The following is an 18,826-nucleotide window of genomic DNA, read 5'->3' as shown; positions in this document are numbered from 1 at the left end:
CCTCACAGTGTGTGCAGATGCACTCACACCTGCTTGCTGCCATTCCTGAGCAAGCTCTGCACTGCTGGTAGCTCGATCCCGAAGCTGAAAAACCTTACCCTGGAGCCTTTTTGGCAACAATGGAACCTCTCTCCTTTAATTCCTTGATGATGCCATAGATTGTTGACTGATGTGCAATCTTTCTAGCTGCGATACTCTTCCCTGTTAGGCCAGTTTTGTGCAGTTCAATGATGACTGCACGTGTTTCTTTAGAGATAACCATGGTTAACATAAGCGAAACAATGATGCCAAGCACCAGCCTCCTTTTAGAGTGTCCAGTGGTGTGATTCTTACTTAATCAAGCCCTCTCCTCATCATCACCCACACCTGTGTTAATGGAGCAATCACTGAAACAATGTTAGCTGCTCCTTTTAAGGCCTGCAATGAAGTTGAAATGTGTTTTGAGAGGAAAAAGTTCATTTTCTAGGCAAATACTGACTTTGCAATTAATTGCTGTTAAGCTGATCACCCTTGATAACATTCTGGAGTATATGCAAATTGCCATTATAAAACCTGATGCAGTAGACTTTGTAAAAATTAACATTTGTATCATTCAAACTTATGGCCATGACTGCAGTGTTTGTCAAGAGCATTTGTGAAAAATAAAGCTATTTGGTGTGCAGCTGACAAGTTACTGGCAGCAGATCGGAAGCAATTAATTAATCTCATAGCTTATTTCTATTTGAAGATACATTCATTGTGTCTTTGTCAGAAAATGTGGATTTCTTCGCCGGGCGTATTTGGAAAAGTATGCTTTTTAAACAGTACTCTATATGTCTCCTTTGGGTCCTTAAGTCAGTCATATCCCGGCACACTTGTTGTCTTATTTGAAGCATTTTTCTTTTAGGGTAAGAATTTTCTGTTGCAGACCCTGTGGCATAATGTTATGTAGTCACTATATAGATCATGTATGTCCACACTATGCAAAGATTTTTGCTAGTGCATCTAGAATCATAAACAACAGTGCATAGAAAATAATACCAACACATTTAGTAATGAGTGGACCTAAACCACATTGTTCAGGTTTGTACCCAACATTGCAGGCACGGCACCATTTTGGCAACAATCTCCTCCATCAATCCCATGGTGGCACGCACGTTACATGCTTCAGACTGCTTTGCCTGAAGCATGTAAAGGATACCACCGGTGTTACCGGTGGGTAAAAGCACACTCATTTAAAAGGTTCAAATATGGGTCTACAAAGCTGAACTTTTGGTCTGGGTTTGGCCAAACCAGCCAGAGCCGAATTCTGATGGAATTCACTAATCACAATGAAGTGCTTCCAGGGGCGGACATGCCATAAGACCCACCGGGTCAGCATTGCACAGGGTCAGCGCCGGGCCAGCGTTGCACAGACCATGACGTCAGCCGCTTGCCAACGTCATGGTCTGTGCAACACCGGCCCGTACAGAGCTGACACAGCGGGATCAAGCAGGAGAGCAGCGCCGGGGCGTCGGAAAGGTGAGTTACGTGTGTTTTTATTTATATGTACTGTATATTGGGGCTATGGGCTGTATACTGGGGCTGTCTGGCTATATACTGGGGCTGTCTGGCTGTATACTGGGGCTATGGACTGTATAATGGGGCTATGGACTGTATAATGGGGATGTCTGGCTGTATACTGGGGCTATGGGCTGTATACTGGGGTTGTCTGGCTGTATACTGGGGCTATGGGCTGTATACTGGGGCAGGGGCTGTATGCTGGGGCTATGGGCTGTCTGGCTGTATACTGGCGCTGTCTGGCTGTATACTGGTGCTGTCTGGCTGTATAGTGGGGCTGTCTGGCTGTATACTGGTGCTGTCTGGCTGTATAGTGGGGCTGTCTGGCTGTATAATGGGGCTGTCTGGCTGTATAATGGGGCTGTCTGGCTGTTTAATGGGGCTGTCTGGCTGTATACTGGGGCTATGGGCTGTATACTGGGGCAGGGGCTGTATTCTGGGGCTATGGGCTGTCTGGCTGTATACTGGCGCTGTCTGGCTGTATACTGGTGCTGTCTGGCTGTATAGTGGGGCTGTCTGGCTGTATACTGGTGCTGTCTGGCTGTATAGTGGGGCTGTCTGGCTGTATAATGGGGCTGTCTGGCTGTATAATGGGGCTGTCTGGCTGTATATTGGGGCTGTCTGGCTGTTTAATGGGGCTGTCTGGCTGTATACTGGGGCTATGGGCTGCATACTGGGGCTATGGGCTGCATACTGGGGCTATGGGCTGCATACTGGGGCTATGGGCTGCATACTGGGGCTATGGGCTGTCTGGCTGCATACTGGGGCTATGGGCCATATACTGGGGCAGGGGCAGTCTGGCCGTATACTGGGCAGACTGAATATATTAGGAGGACTGGCTGGCTGTATATATATATACTACAGTGGGCTGGATGTATACTGGGGGGTAATGGCTACTAGTAATAGAAGCTATATTCTTGTACATAGGGGGCAGTATTATAGTAGTTATATTCCTGTATATAGAGGGCAGTATTATAGTAGTTATATGCTTGTACATAGGGGGCAGTATTATAGTAGTTATATCCTTGTACATAGGGGGCAGTATTATAGTAGTTATATTCCTGTAAATAGGGGCAGTATTATATTAGTTATAGTCTTGTACATAGGGGGCAGTATTATAGTAGTTATATTCATGTACATAGGGGGCAGTATTATAGTAGTTATATTCCTGTACATAGGGGGCAGTATTATAGTAGTTATATTCTTGTACATAGGAAGCAGTATTATAGTAGTTATAGTCCTGTACATAGGGGGCAGTATTATAGTAGTTATATTCTTGTACATAGGGGGCAGTATTATAGTAGTTATATTCTTGTACATAGGGGGCAGTATTATAGTAGTTATATTCTTGTACATAGGGGGCAGTATTATAGTAGTTATATTCTTGTACATAGGGGGCAGTATTATAGCAGCAATATTCTTGTACATAAGGGGCAGTATTATAGTAGTTATATTCTTGTACATAGGGGGCAGTATTATAGTAGTTATATTCTTGTACATAGGGGGCAATTTTTATTAGTAAAAACAAACAAAAATATACAATACATTCTTGTCAGGATGAAAAAAAAACAAAAAACAAAACAAAAACAATGATTTAACAAAGATCAAACAAATCAGCAAATAATGAATTTAGAGTAACTTCAAATTAAAAAGTCCATCACTGGTAATAAGGAAAAAAAGAAATAATCAGAATTCCATGACATATAATCCATCACTGTAGATCTATGTTCCTCCATAACTGAACATTATTACTCTTTTTCCTTAACTCTAATGATTGGATCCACCTCAGCTCTGATAATATTTGGGTTACTGCGGTCATGGGCTGGAAGGACTTGCTATGTACGGACACTCTGGTCCTGGTGTGCCAGTGGTAGTACTTAGTTACCGTGATGATGAGGTACATGGTCCCCCTGTCGATGCCGGCTACCTGTGGTGTCACCCCGTAGATTACATCCGGGTAGGTCAGAGACTGCAGTCTTGGTATCCTAAGCCTACGGGACACCTCCTGCCATATCTGCCTCCCTCCCTGGCACTCGGTAATGAAGTGCTGCATCGTCTCCACCTGCTGACAACCCAAGGGGCACATACGATCAAAAACTTTAAATTGCCCCTAACAAAAAGCTTCCCGTGCAGTGATAACCAGGAAATATCAAATAGCTTTGCTGGGAGTCTCAGACTATTGAGGAGCTTCAGACTCTCCTGCAGGGTGGCCGTCGTGCAGTCCCTCAGAGCTGGCTGTAAAGTATAAAAGGTCCTACAGACACTCATATAAAGGTCCTTCCTGGTCTTACTCTCCAGATAGGTCTTATTTATTCTCCACTTTTTCATGCACCTGAGACCATACTCCAGATACTGGGGGAGGAAGCCAGGAGTCCACCGACCCCTCTTGAGACTGCCGCCTCGCACCCAAGACTCTGCAAAAGGCAATATCCACAGGAGACCAATATTTGAGTCCAAGCATCCAAAATTAGCTTTTAGAAACATGGAGTCAAAAAAGACCCTTGGATTTAACATATCCAGTCCACCCTCTCTCCTCTGCAGGTAGGTGATCCCTCTTTTTACTGGGTTTAATCTGTTGCCCCATAAAAGCTGGAAGAACAGGCTAAAGAGCCTAGCGGAGAAAGATTCTGGCAAAGGAAATACGACGGAGACGTACAGGAAGACAGGGATCAGGTAAGTCTTCAGCAGGGTAACCCTTTCTCTATAGGTCAGCCTCCAGTTCTTCCATCGCTGAACCTTTAGATTTCCGGTATCCAACTTCTCTTCCCAATTTAGTTTGGCATTATCTTCCCTCCCAAATTTAACCCCAAGGATCTTAATATATGTGGAGGCCTTGGGGAACTGTGGCAAATCAAAGCCAGGAGCAGTATCCAATATCCAGAAAGCTTCACTTTTCTCAAGGTTGACCACAGACCCGGAGGCCTCTGAGTAACTTCTGATGGCTGCAGATAACATCTCCACCTCATGAGGCTCAGATATCACCACAGTCACGTCATCCGCGTAGGCGACTACCTTCAAAGGCAACTTTGGCCACGTGACCGATCTTACCGCATCTAAAACACTTTCTTGGTTGCCCAGGATAGAAACAGATGCCTTTCTCTCTGGCTATAAAGAAGCTGTTGGGGAGGTGCAGGGTGATGTTATTATACTGGCGCAACTTCACCAGAACCAGTCCAGATGCCGTCAGCGTCTCTATTCTTGGTGAGGTCAGACACAAGATCACAATGGAGCCTGAGCCACACCAGAATATCCTGAGCGGGAACCGACTCATTCCAAAAGATGATATTTACCACTACGGTACCTGGCCTGGAAATGGGGACAAATGTAAATTTACTCCAGCCATCAGTGTCCCTGAACTGGGGGAACTTATCCCAGAACCTATCCAGACTAGACATGAGCTTAAAGCTGACATCATAGCCCTGTCTGTCTGGAAGGTTGATGACCGCCAGGCGTGAACCCCATCTGGTGACATAGGAGATCCTGCACCACAGACCTCCTGTCTGGGAGATCTTCCTTAGCGCCTCTGTTCTTAAAGTGCACCATGTTCCTCCTCTTAAACGCCTGCCCTGAGTATTGTGTGCAGGAGGTGAAGGAAGGAGCGCCGCGGCTCCAGGCGTTTCTGGGAGGCTCTTGACGGGGTTCACTCTAGGTATTAGGGGGAGGGTCTGATCTAGGGGGATCTGACTTATTTGGGGGGCTTGATGTTAGAGGGGGGAAATCACATATATCATCCTGTACAACCCCCTGCCCCCCATCCACCTCTACGCTATCAGATTGTTGTACATCCCAGACAGACTGAGGGTCCCCTCCATCCCCCAACCCCTCAGGTTCATCAGAATGTCCCCCAGTGTCACCAGTCTCGGTCACAGCAGCACAGTTCTCCTGTGACAATGCATCAGTCTAACACACACAGAAGAAAATGCTTTGTCTTGTTGCTGCACAGTCACTGCTTGGACTTGTTGTACCACATCCTCATGCTCCTTCTCAGTGACTGCTGCAGAGGTCTGCGGCTGATCCTGCGACTGACCCTTTTGGAAGGAGAAACTAGCAGGTTTGAGTACAGGTGTTGTAACACGGGGCGCATCTTGGATCTTGGGTCTGGGGTGAGAAGTGCTCCCTATTCCGATATGTCTCGGCTAGGGGTCCCATCTGCTCCAGAACACAGTCCATGTCCCTCACCACCTGTGCCAGCTCTATGCTCAGTGAGTGCAGTTTGGTATCATACAGTCTGTTACTCTATGGATGTGCAGATTTCAGGTTATACAAACAGTCAATCTGCATTTGCAGCATTTGCTTATGGTGGCTAAGCTCCCCCATCCTCCTTACCAGTCCTGGGATCTCCTCTGCTAGCCTCAACTCAGGCGCTCGCACGGTCTCCTTCCCCTGCTGTGCTAGTCGGGGTGCTGCTCCAGGTGGTTTTGGAGCACCCATCTCCTTTGCTGTTCCAGTCTTTCTGCCTGCTGTGGCAGAGCTTGAGGCCTGTTCACACTGTGCAGGGACACTCTGCGGCTTAGCTGTAGATCTTGTGCGGCCTGGACAGGCCATGCTGGACACCACATCCTTCTGCAGTAAGTTCTTTTGCAGAGTTTGTCTCTCCAGGGACGTTCTTCTCTGTCTGGGTGCAGGAGTGGGGGGCTGTGCACCTGCTGCTCATCCTGCACTCACCACCTGTGCTGCTCCATGCTGGCCGTGCCTGGGACTCACTTCCATCATTGCTTCACTCAATTTCTTTTCTTGTATCTTCTTTACAATAACCACATTCTTTTGGCTTTCCTGCTTACTTGCAACTGTGGGATTTCCATCCCTTGAAGAAAGTGTTTGGGAGTTTTCTCCCGGTGTAGGCCTGGAAGCCTGGGCCTTGCTTGGGGAATCTCCCCACCCAGAGTGGCCCCGCCCTGGGCTGTCTCCCGGCATCAGGAGACTCAGGAGCTCTGCTCACACACGTCCTCACCCTTAGGAGGCAGTATTATAGTAGTTATATTCTTGTACATGGGGGCAGTATTATAGTAGTTATATTTTTGTACATAGGGGGCAGTATTATAGTAGTTATATTCTTGTACATAGGGGGCAGTATTATAGTAGTTATATTCTTGTACATAGGGGGCAGTATTATAGTAGTTACACTCACCGGCCACTTTATTAGGTACACCTGTCCAACTGCTCGTTAACACTTAATTTCTAATCAGCCAATCACATGGCGGCAACTCAGTGCATTTAGGCATGTAGACATGGTCAAGACAATCTCCTGCAGTTCAAACCGAGCATCAGTATGGGGAAGAAAGGTGATTTGAGTGCCTTTGTACGTGGCATGGTTGTTGGTGCCAGAAGGGCTGGTCTGAGTATTTCAGAAACTGCTGATCTACTGGGATTTTCACGCACAACCATCTCTAGGGTTTACAGAGAATGGTCCGAAAAAGAAAAAACATCCAGTGAGCGTCAGTTCTGTGGGCGGAAATGCCTTGTTGATGCCAGAGGTCAGAGGAGAATGGGCAGACTGGTTCGAGCTGATAGAAAGGCAACAGCAGAAGACCACACTGGGTGCCACTCCTTTCAGCTAAGAACAGGAAACTGAGGCTACAATTTGCACAAGCTCATCGAAATTGGACAGTAGAAGATTGGAAAAACGTTGCCTGGTCTGATGAGTCTCGATTTCTGCTGCGACATTCAGATGGTAGGGTCAGAATTTGGCGTCAACAACATGAAAGGATGGATCCATCCTGCCTTGTATCAACGGTTCAGGCTGGTGGTGGTGGTGTCATGGTGTGGGGAATATCTTCTTGGCACTCTTTGGGCCCCTTGGTACCAATTGAGCATCGTTGCAACGCCACAGCCTACCTGAGTATTGTTGCTGACCATGTCCATCCCTTTATGACCACAATGTACCCAACATCTGATGGCTACTTTCAGCAGGATAATGCGCCATGTCATAAAGCTGGAATCATCTCAGACTGGTTTCTTGAACATGACAATGAGATCACTGTACTCAAATGGCCTCCACAGTCACCAGATCTCAATCCAATAGAGCATCTTTGGGATGTGGTGGAACGGGAGATTCGTATCATGGATGTGCAGCCGACAAATCTGCAGCAACTGTGTGATGCCATCATGTCAATATGGACCAAAATCTCTGAGTAATGCTTCCAGCACCTTGTTGAATCTATGCCACAAAGAATTGAGGCAGTTCTGAAGGCAAAAGGGGGTCCAACCCGTTACTAGCATGGTGTACCTCATAAAATGGCCGGTGAGTGTATAATCTTGTACATAGGGGGCAGTATTATAGTAGTTATATTCTTGTACATAGGGGGCAGTATTATAGTAGTTATATTCTTGTACATAGGGGGCAGTATTATAGTAGTTATATTCCTGTACATAGGGGGCAGTATTATAGTAGTTATATTCCTGTACATACAGGGGCAGTATTATAGTAGTTATATTCTTGTACATACAGGGGCAGTATTGCAATATATTTTACTTAGGGGCAGCAGTATTATAGTAGTTACATTCTTGTTTATTGGAGAAGGTATTGTAGTATGTTTTTAGTGTACATGTATGGCAGTATTAAGTTGTGTGCTCTCAAAATAGAATTGTTATTCCTTTACAAGGAGGCAGTATGAGTCTCTTTTTCTCTGCGGTGTACATGTTGATTTAGATAATCTATTAACAGTTTGTATGGAATTTAGTAACTCCACTCACATCACAAGGTCACGCCTACTTGTTTTGACCCCGCCCATAGAATGGGGCCACTTTTACAGTTTTTTCCAGGGCCACTTTAAATTCCCAGTCCCCCCCTGCGTGCTTCTATAGTAGCATACCCCTGAATTCTATGTTAAGTCCTATAAATTTCATGCATTTTATTAAAGCAATTTTTTACAATCTTTTATTATCACTAAAACAACTATTAAATAAGTACCTGACTATAGGGTTTGCAAGTAACATATATTAAGAAAAATAACTAAAGAAATAACTAAACAACAGAAAACTATGGCTGTTACTGATAAAGCAAATCTCTTAAATCATTCCTCCTCTTCATTACAAATTTTTAAAAAAATTGCTCTTGAATATTTATTTTAAATTTAAAGCATTAACATATTGGGACTGGGAGACCCTTTACATTTGACACATTTTTTTCTGTGCATGCGCTGTCCATGTTTTATCCACTTTTATGGACTCAGCTTGAACATTCAAGTTAGTGGGTAAGTAAAAAAAGCCCCAAAGTTATGGGATGTACTATGGGATATAACACCCCGCCCCCTGCCTAGCCACACCACTGGTCCCCAGTCACAACCTTATATTGGCCACTTAGCAAAGTTCTATATTAGTTTATGCTACATAAAAGTTTACTGTAATTCATGTATTTGGTATGTACAAGATCATTTTAAATGCTTAATCTACCATGTCCTTAATAATGAACCCTTAATTATACATTGACACTGTACATTAAAAAATTGCATTTTTAAATATCATGTACATTGGGTACAGAAAGTATTCAGACCCTTCTAAAGGTTTCACTCTTTGTTTCATAGCAGCCAATTGGTGAGATCAAAGAAGTACATTTTATTGCTCATTGATGTACACTCTGCACCCCACCTGGACAGAAAAAAACTGAAATGTAGATATTTTCACTAATTTCTTAAACAGGAAAAACTGAAAATATCAGATAGTCATAAGTATTCAGACTCTCTGCTCAGTATTAAATAGAAGCACCTTTTGAGCTATGACGGCCATGAGTCTTCCAGTTTTCCACACCTGGATCTGGTGTAGGTCTACCATTCTTTCTTGCAGACCCCCCCAGCTTCTTCAGGTTGGATGTTGAATGTTGGTGGAAGTCATTTTCAAGTCTCTCCAGAGACTCAATGGGTCAAGAATGGTCACAGAGTTGTGTACAGAGGTTTTCATTCAGAATATCTCTGTACTTATCCACATTCATCTATCCTTGAATTGCAACCAGTCATCCTTTCCCTTCAGCTGAAAAACACCCCCTTAGCCTGATGCTGCCACCACCATGTTTCAATGCTGGGATGTATTTGGCAGATGATGAGTATTGCCTGGTTTTCTCCACACAAACCGTTTAGAAATAACAACAAAAAATTCAATATTCGTCTCCTGAGACCAGAGAATCATATTTCTCATAGTCTGTGAGTCCTTCATATGTTTTTTTATGCACACTGTATGGAGCTTTCATATGTCTCACACTGAGGAGAGGCTTTGGTTGGCACACTCTCCCGTAAAGCCCCAGCAGGTGAAGGGCTACAGTAATAGTTGACTTTGTAGAACTTCCTCCCATCTTCCTATTGCATTTCTGTAGCTCAGCCACAGTGATCTTGGGGTGTTCTTTACCTCTCACACAAAGGCTCTTTTCCCATGATTGCTTAGTTTGGCTGGACAGCCAGGTCAATGAAGAGTTGTGGTTGTATCAAACTTCTTCCATTTCAGGATTATGGAGGGCACTGTGCTCTTACGAACCTTGAGTGCTGCAGAAATTCTTTTGTAACCTTTGCCAGATCTGTGCCCTGCCACAATTCAGTCTCTGAGCTCCTTGGGCAGTTCCTTCTCATGAGCTCTGACATGTGCTGTGAGGTCTTATATAGACAAGTGTGTACCTTTCCTAACCAAGTCCAATCTGTTTAATTAAACACAGGTGGACCTCAATGAAGGAGTAGAACCATCCCAAAGAGAATCAGAAGGAAATGGACAGTATGTGAGTCACAGCAAATGGTCTGAATACTTATGACAATATGATGTTTCAGTGTTTCCTCTTGTTTTATAAATGAGCAATAATATCTACATTTCTGTTTTTCTTTTCTGCTAAGATGGGGTGCAGAGTGTACATTATTGAGATAAAAAAGAACCTTTTCGATCTTAACTGCCATGAAACAAAAAGTTGAAAATTTAAAGGGGTCTGAATTAGAGATGAGCGAACATGCTCGTCCGAGCTTGATGCTCGGTCGAGCATTAGGGTACTCGAAACTGCTCGTTACTCGGACGAATACTTCGCCCGCTCGAGAAAATGGCAGCTCCCGCCGTTTTGCTTTTTGGCGGCCAGAAACAGAGCCAATCACAAGCCAGGAGACTCTGCACTCCACCCAGCATGACGTGGTACCCTTACACGTCGATAGCAGTGGTTGGCTGGCCAGATCAGGTGACCCTGGGATAGACTAGCCGCTGGCCGCGCTGCTCGGATCATTCTGTCTCTGGATGCCGCTAGGGAGAGAGCTCCTGCTGGTCAGGGAAAGCGTTAGGGTGTTCTATTAGCTTACTGTTAGGCAGGAGTGATTCTCAAAGAACCCAACAGCCCTTCTTAGGGCTACAATAACGTTCTACTTTTTTTATTTTAATTTGCATCTTTTACCATTTTGTGAGGAATTAGCAGGGGGACTTGCTACCGTTGTGTTTAGCTCTTAGTGGCACACATATCCATAGCAAAGACCGAAGTGGGAAAATTCAGTAGGGGTTGGATTTCTATTAGGCAATAACTCAGTGTCATCTCATCTGGCATAGTAGTGTGCTTCCTTTGATACTTGGCTAGAAAATAGCCATAGGAGAATACAAACAGCTTCTTGAAGCCTACAGTAGCGTTCTATATATTTGATTTCTGGTTGATCTGCTGGTGGCTGTAGTTTCTGCAGTGCATGTACTTGCCAATTCTGAGCAATTTGTAGTGAGACTTGCGACCGCTGTGTTCTGCGCTTAGTGGCGCACATATCCATAGCAAAGGCCGAAGTGGCAAAATTCAGTAGGGGTTGGATTTCTATTAGGCAATAACTCAGTGTCATCTCATCTGGCATAGTAGTGTGCTTCCTTTGATACTTGGCTAGAAAATAGCCATAGGAGAATACAAACAGCTTCTTGAAGCCTACAGTAGCGTTCTATATATTTGATTTCTGGTTGATCTGCTGGTGGCTGTAGTTTCTGCAGTGCATGTACTTGCCAATTCTGAGCAATTTGTAGTGAGACTTGCGACCGCTGTGTTCTGCGCTTAGTGGCGCACATATCCATAGCAAAGGCCGAAGTGGCAAAATTCAGTAGGGGTTGGATTTCTATTAGGCAATAACTCAGTGTCATCTCATCTGGCATAGTAGTGTGCTTCCTTTGATACTTGGCTAGAAAATAGCCATAGGAGAATACAAACAGCTTCTTGAAGCCTACAGTAGCGTTCTATATATTTGATTTCTGGTTGATCTGCTGGTGGCTGTAGTTTCTGCAGTGCATGTACTTGCCAATTCTGAGCAATTTGTAGTGAGACTTGCGACCGCTGTGTTCTGCGCTTAGTGGCGCACATATCCATAGCAAAGGCCGAAGTGGCAAAATTCAGTAGGGGTTGGATTTCTATTAGGCAATAACTCAGTGTCATCTCATCTGGCATAGTAGTGTGCTTCCTTTGATACTTGGCTAGAAAATAGCCATAGGAGAATACAAACAGCTTCTTGAAGCCTACAGTAGCGTTCTATATATTTGATTTCTGGTTGATCTGCTGGTGGCTGTAGTTTCTGCAGTGCATGTACTTGCCAATTCTGAGCAATTTGTAGTGAGACTTGCGACCGCTGTGTTCTGCGCTTAGTGGCGCACATATCCATAGCAAAGGCCGAAGTGGCAAAATTCAGTAGGGGTTGGATTTCTATTAGGCAATAACTCAGTGTCATCTCATCTGGCATAGTAGTGTGCTTCCTTTGATACTTGGCTAGAAAATAGCCAGAGGAGAATACAAACAGCTTCTTGAAGCCTACAGTAGCGTTCTATATATTTGATTTCTGGTTGATCTGCTGGTGGCTGTAGTTTCTGCAGTGCATGTACTTGCCAATTCTGAGCAATTTGTAGTGAGACTTGCGACCGCTGTGTTCTGCGCTTAGTGGCGCACATATCCATAGCAAAGGCCGAAGTGGCAAAATTCAGTAGGGGTTGGATTTCTATTAGGCAATAACTCAGTGTCATCTCATCTGGCATAGTAGTGTGCTTCCTTTGATACTTGGCTAGAAAATAGCCATAGGAGAATACAAACAGCTTCTTGAAGCCTACAGTAGCGTTCTATATATTTGATTTCTGGTTGATCTGCTGGTGGCTGTAGTTTCTGCAGTGCATGTACTTGCCAATTCTGAGCAATTTGTAGTGAGACTTGCGACCGCTGTGTTCTGCGCTTAGTGGCGCACATATCCATAGCAAAGGCCGAAGTGGCAAAATTCAGTAGGGGTTGGATTTCTATTAGGCAATAACTCAGTGTCATCTCATCTGGCATAGTAGTGTGCTTCCTTTGATACTTGGCTAGAAAATAGCCATAGCAATAGGATAGGATTGTTTGGTTTTAAAAACTCCAAAAAAAACAAAAAACACAAAAAAAAAAAAAAAACACAAAAAAACACCAAAAAAAACAAAAAGAAGTAAAAAAAAAAAAAAAGTTATAACTCTCATTTTAAAAATGTTTAACCCGAGGGCTAGGGGTAGAGGACGAGGGCGGGGACGTGGGCGTCCAACTACTGCAGGGGTCAGAGGCCGTGGTCCTGGGCGGGGTGAGACACCACCTGCTGATGAGGGAGCAGGGGAACGCCGCAGAGCTACACTCCCTAGGTTCATGTCTGAAGTTACTGGGACTCGTGGTAGAGCACTGTTGAGGCCAGAACAGTGCGAACAGGTGATGTCGTGGATTGCTGACAATGCTTCGAGCAATTTGTCCACCACCAGTCAGTCTTCCACGCAGTCCACCCATGTCACCGAAATCCCCACTCCTCCAGCTCCTGCACCTCAGCCTCCTCCCCCCCAGTCTGCCCCCTCCCAGGAAAATTTGGCATTTGAACCGGCATACTCTGAGGAACTGTTTTCTGGACCCTTCCCACAGTCACAAACCACTTGTCCGGTTGCTGCTGAGCAATTTTCCGATGCCCAGGTTTTCCACCAGTCACAGTCTGTGGGTGATGATGACCTTCTTGACGTAGTGGAAGTGTGTAAAGAGGTGTCCGACGATGAGGAGACACGGTTGTCAGACAGTGGGGAAGTTGTTGTCAGGGCAGGAAGTCCGAGGGGGGAGCAGACTGAGGGATCGGAGGATGATGAGGTGACAGACCCAAGCTGGGTTGAGAGGCCGGGTGAACACAGTGCTTCTGAGACGGAGGAGAGTCCTCGACCTGAACAGGTTGGAAGAGGCAGTGGTGGGGCCAGACGGAGAGGCAGGGCCAGAGCTGGTGCATCAGCGCCACTGTCAACTAGTGAAGCTCCCGTGGTGAGGGCTCTTGCGGCGAGGGCTAGATCTTCAGAAGTGTGGAGGTTCTTTAAGGAAACACCGGATGACCGACGGACTGTGGTGTGCAACATTTGCCAAACCAGGCTCAGCAGGGGTTCCACCACTACTAGCTTAACTACCACCAGTATGCGCAGGCATATGAATGCTAAGCACCCCACTCAGTGGCAACAAGCCCGTTCACCTCCGGCCGTGCACACCACTGCTCCTTCCCCTGTGTCAGCTGCTAGTCAGCCCCCTTCCCAGGACCCTGGCACAAAAACCCCATCGTCGCCTCCACGATCCTCCACAGCATCCACCAGCGTTCAGCTCTCCATACCCCAGACGCTGGAGCGGAAACGCAAATATAGTGCAACCCACCCGCACGCCCAAGCCCTTAATGTGCACATCTCCAGATTGCTTAGCCTGGAGATGCTGCCCTATAGGCTAGTAGAGACCGAGGCCTTTCGCAACCTCATGGCGGCGGCCGCCCCTCGGTATTCGGTCCCCAGCCGCCACTACTTTTCCCGATGTGCCGTCCCAGCCCTGCACCAGCACGTGTCAGACAACATCATCCGTGCCCTGACCAACGCCGTTTCTGACAAGGTCCACCTGACCACGGACACGTGGACGAGTGCTGCCGGGCAGGGCCACTATATATCGCTGACGGCACATTGGGTTAACTTGGTGGAGGCTGGGACCGAGTCTGACCCTGGGGCTGGTCATATACTGCCGACGCAGAGAATTGCGGGGCCTACCTCGGTCCAGGTCTCAAAGGCCTACTATACCTCCTCCCACCCCTCCTCCACCTCCTCCTCCTCCGAATTACCATCCGTGGGCATGGCGCCATCAGTCGGTAGCTCTAGGCACAGCAGCAGTGCCGTCGCTAAGCGACAGCAGGCGGTGCTGAAACTGCTGAGCCTAGGCGATAAAAGGCACACCGCCCAAGAGCTATTACAGGGCATTCCACATCAAAGTTGTTAACTTTGTCGCCACCCTGCTGTGTAATCCCCAAAATATACTTGCAAACTTTTACCATTTAGGGATATTATTTCAGCGCTTCTTGCGCATCTGTTTACATTCCCCTCACCCGCCATATCCTAAACTTATAAGAACGCTACTACACTTGATCTTATACAAAAGGTTCTTAGAAGTGCTGTTTGGGGAGTAGCCTATAGACAGGGGCTTGGATTGGCGAAAGCTCGCCTGGCAGCGGAGCGCCAGCTCCATGCCAAGATCCAACTAACATAGTTTTAACTGCAGCACCTTTAATCTACTACTAGTTCACTGCCTCCATACATGGTCCCCTTATCAAACGAGCTGTGTCAGGCAGAATTTTGGGTTGTTTTCATGGCTTCCATGTTAACTTTGTCGCCACCCTGCTGTGTAATCCACAAAATATACTGGCAAACTTTTATCATGTACCGATATTATTTGAGCGCTTCTTGCTCACCTCCTTTGGTTCCTCTCTGCCACCCATTGGTTTGAAGCCTGAGTCCATTTAGGGTATGTCGCCATGACACTCTCTAGCCTGCTGCCGCTGCCTCTGCATGCCGTCCCCTATAGTGTCAGGGTCAATTATTGGATGTTTTAGATGCTATCTAGCTTCATTCTGTCACTCTGTCATGGCCATGCTGTTGCCCATAATTTTGGCATAATGGTGCGATTATGCAGCCTCAGAGGCATCCATGCATGCTGCCCCTGCTGTTTCCTGTCCATTTCCGTGGTGTTTCCATCCTTTTCTGAGGTTCCCAGGTGTTTGGCCAAGCTTCCCTGTGCAGAGCCTTGGTCCCCTTGAAAAATGCTCGAGTCTCCCATTGACTTCAATGGGGTTCGTTATTCGAGACGAGCACTCGAGCATCGGGAAAAGTTCGTCTCGAATAACGAGTACCCGAGCATTTTAGTGTTCGCTCATCTCTAGTCTGAATACTTTCCATAACCACTGTATTCTGTCATATCATGGATAGCAGAAGAAACAAAACCTCACCCTAATAGAACATTGCAGTAAAATGGGAATTGTCAACAAATGCATAACTGTGGCAAGTATGATCAATGGTGCTGCCATGTAGTCTGCTGACCCCAGCGATTAGCGGCAGCCGCTTGCATCTTTGTGAGGAACCTTTGCTTTAATTAGCATCAAATATGCAGATGTAAACTAAATGTCTTAAAAAAATGATGATTACACAAAAGGACCAACATTTTATTCTGACATGTAGATAACATATTACTTTTTGTCTTCTTTTAAACTAATGAGTAGGATATTTCCAAGGTCATAATGTATTAAGACTTGTTAAGAATAAGTCGGTCATAAATTACTGGTTTTACATGTCTAGATTTCGGCTGTAATGTTGGCCATATTTTCTGTACTGATCCCAGGACTTCAAGCAACCAGTCTTCAAGGGGCTATTCTCATCTGGGCATCGGCATGCAATTAAATTAATCGGCTATGTATATAAACGGGTTTCTGCGATTGCAGTTATTAAAAAAATGTTTGGAAGTTACTGCATGCCCCACAACTGTCCTGTGTAAAGATCACTGAATCGAGGTGGTCAGACAGGGCTCAATAGCACATGTGTAAACTGTGCTGCCAAAGTATGTGGGTGGTCATATCCAAGGACAAAAAATAGAAAATAAGCAGCACTCCAGACATCCAGATCAAATAAAAAAAGTGGTCCTTTTTTTTCCTTTTGTAGAGCAGTAGTGACGTTTTGGCTCATATTGGGCCTTTCTCAAGCCAAACAATTAGTGTATGGGGTGGGTATATATACAAAATACAATGGTCACATGACCTTCATGAGGCCCGCCCACAATATCCTTATAAATATAGTTAGTGCATATAACATATATCGACATGTGGAAAATTGTATACAGTGCACATTCTTCAATAATCATCGATATTCAGAAATATAAATTACATAAATAACATGAGGTAGAGCAATATTCTGTGTAATACATTGTTTGTAAACATAATTTAATTACAAAGTGCAAAAAGTGCTTTAAAATCCACCATATATGGTGGGAGGACATACCACCGTGTGTTCCAGAATCTCTGATCATTACTCTGAGTCTTACTGCGTGTACACAGGGACCGGCGTATAGCTGGCACACATATTTGGAATATAAGCCAGAAATAACCGACTGCACATGCATTAAGGAGCCCGGAAGTGCCTTTCCGTTGTAATGCAACCAAGTACACAGACGATATGCGATGTGTCATCACGGGATCGTAATTTCAGAGACAAGTATATATACATAAAGCAATCACTTCAATCAACATTATACCAGTGTACGGCTCACTAGTCCTGCTTGACTAATTAAAGTATAATGCCACCAATAAACGGAGAAAATATCAAGAACACTATAAGGGTCTGGGGTGTCCCAATGTATGAGTCCCCAACTTTATAACCTCCTGTACCTATATAATTGATCCTACAGCTGGTAGACCAAATAATAGTCAGCAGACAAAAAAATACATGTGGCCAATAAAAATCGATAAAAGGTACGTACATATGGCACAATTGTAAGCGCACATTAAATGGCAGAAATGAGTAATCCGAGAAATGGGTAGACACACGGGGGTCGTCCTCGATGGCTCAGTATCAATAAAATATATTCAGTCTGAAAAGATATATAAATAAAATATTAGTATATTTGTAAGATAATACACCAATTTAATCAATTCACATATACAGAAGTGTCAGGAGACAGATTCACAAGACATCTACAGCAACTACACAATGGGGGTCATTTACTAAGGGCCCGATTCGCTGTTTCCCGACGTGTTACCCGAATATTTCCGATTTGCGCCGATTGTACCTGAATTGCCCCGGGATTTTGGCGCACGCGATCGGATCTAGGTATATGCGCCTGCGCCGTACCCACTCACATGTATCAAGGTAAGTGTGGAATGATTAGCCATCAGTATGCGCACGCGCATAGAGATCCCATATTGTACAAGGATGCTCAATTCAAATAAGAAGATGGGTGTCTATAAAATCTCCCAAATAGAGCCAAAAAGGTAAAGAATAGCAGCAGTTTAGAGACTCAGTGAAAATAATGATGAGTTTTTACAAACAATAATTTACAATAAAGTGCATGAACAGGTGCATAATTGTGCATCATTAATTATTAACAGAAAGCACCATTATGACCAATGGGGAATATCAAAAGTGCAAAGTAGTGTCATTTATCCATTATCCTAGAAAATACTTTTACAAAGAATACATACATATATATACAAGTCAATGGACATTGGTGATAATAATAAAACACTTGAAGTAGGGGAAAAAAGGTGGTCACCACGAGACTAGACAATGGCCCAAATATCTACAGCATTAGAATTAATTCACAAAGTTTAAAAAGTTTTTTGAAATACATAGTATATATGGTTAATTCATAAACCTAAATATATTGGTACATAGAACAAAAGGTTAAATAAGTTAGTGAGGTCCAGCAAGCTGACCAAATAATAGTCAGCAGACAAAAAAATACATGTGGCCAATACATAATAAAAATCGATAAAAGGTACGTACATATGGCACAATTGTAAGCGCACATTAAATGGCAGAAATGAGTAATCTGAGAAATGGGTAGACACACGGGGGTCGTCCTCGATGGCTCAGTATCAATAAAATATATTTAGTCTGAAAAGATATATAAATAAAATATTAGTATATTTGTAAGATAATATACCAATTTAATCAATTCACATAGACGGTGTACATAGAGAGCTGGGAAGAGCCATAGTCCATGGGGGAGGAAGGGGGGCTGGAATGAGATTGGGGAATAAGGACAAAAGGAATACGGACAGGGAAAACCATATAAAGTGTATGTACACAAATGCCAGAAGCCTCACAAACAAAATGGAGGAACTGGAACTCTTGATGTTGGAACGGAAATATGATATAGTGGGTATCAGCGAGACATGGCTAGATAGTAGCTATGACTGATCTGTTACTATAGATGGTTATAGTCTTTTTAGAAAGGATCGTATAAATAAAAAAGGGGGAGGGGTTTGTTTATATGTGAATTCTTGCCTCAAGCCCGTCTTGCGAGATGACATCAGTAACGCAAATGTGGAGT

General features: G+C 44.6%; 1 protein-coding gene across 1 annotated transcript in view; it reads right to left on the bottom strand.

Moving 5' to 3' along the window:
• The window catches only part of LOC140106485 (rap1 GTPase-GDP dissociation stimulator 1-A-like), a 416,700-nt gene extending 399,409 nt beyond the window's left edge, over nt 1-17,291 (bottom strand). Inside the window, exon 1 of the mRNA XM_072130944.1 lies at nt 17,252-17,291. Coding sequence (XP_071987045.1) covers nt 17,252-17,276 — 25 coding nt within the window. The 5' untranslated portion in view covers nt 17,277-17,291. The remainder of the gene's footprint in view (nt 1-17,251) is intronic.
• Between the last annotated feature and the right edge of the window lie 1,535 nt (nt 17,292-18,826).

This window comes from Engystomops pustulosus, chromosome 11 (assembly GCF_040894005.1).
Source record: "Engystomops pustulosus chromosome 11, aEngPut4.maternal, whole genome shotgun sequence".
Taxonomy (NCBI): domain Eukaryota; kingdom Metazoa; phylum Chordata; class Amphibia; order Anura; family Leptodactylidae; genus Engystomops; species Engystomops pustulosus.
Note: the sequence above shows the minus strand (reverse complement) of the source record. Positions and strands in the feature narration are given on the sequence as shown.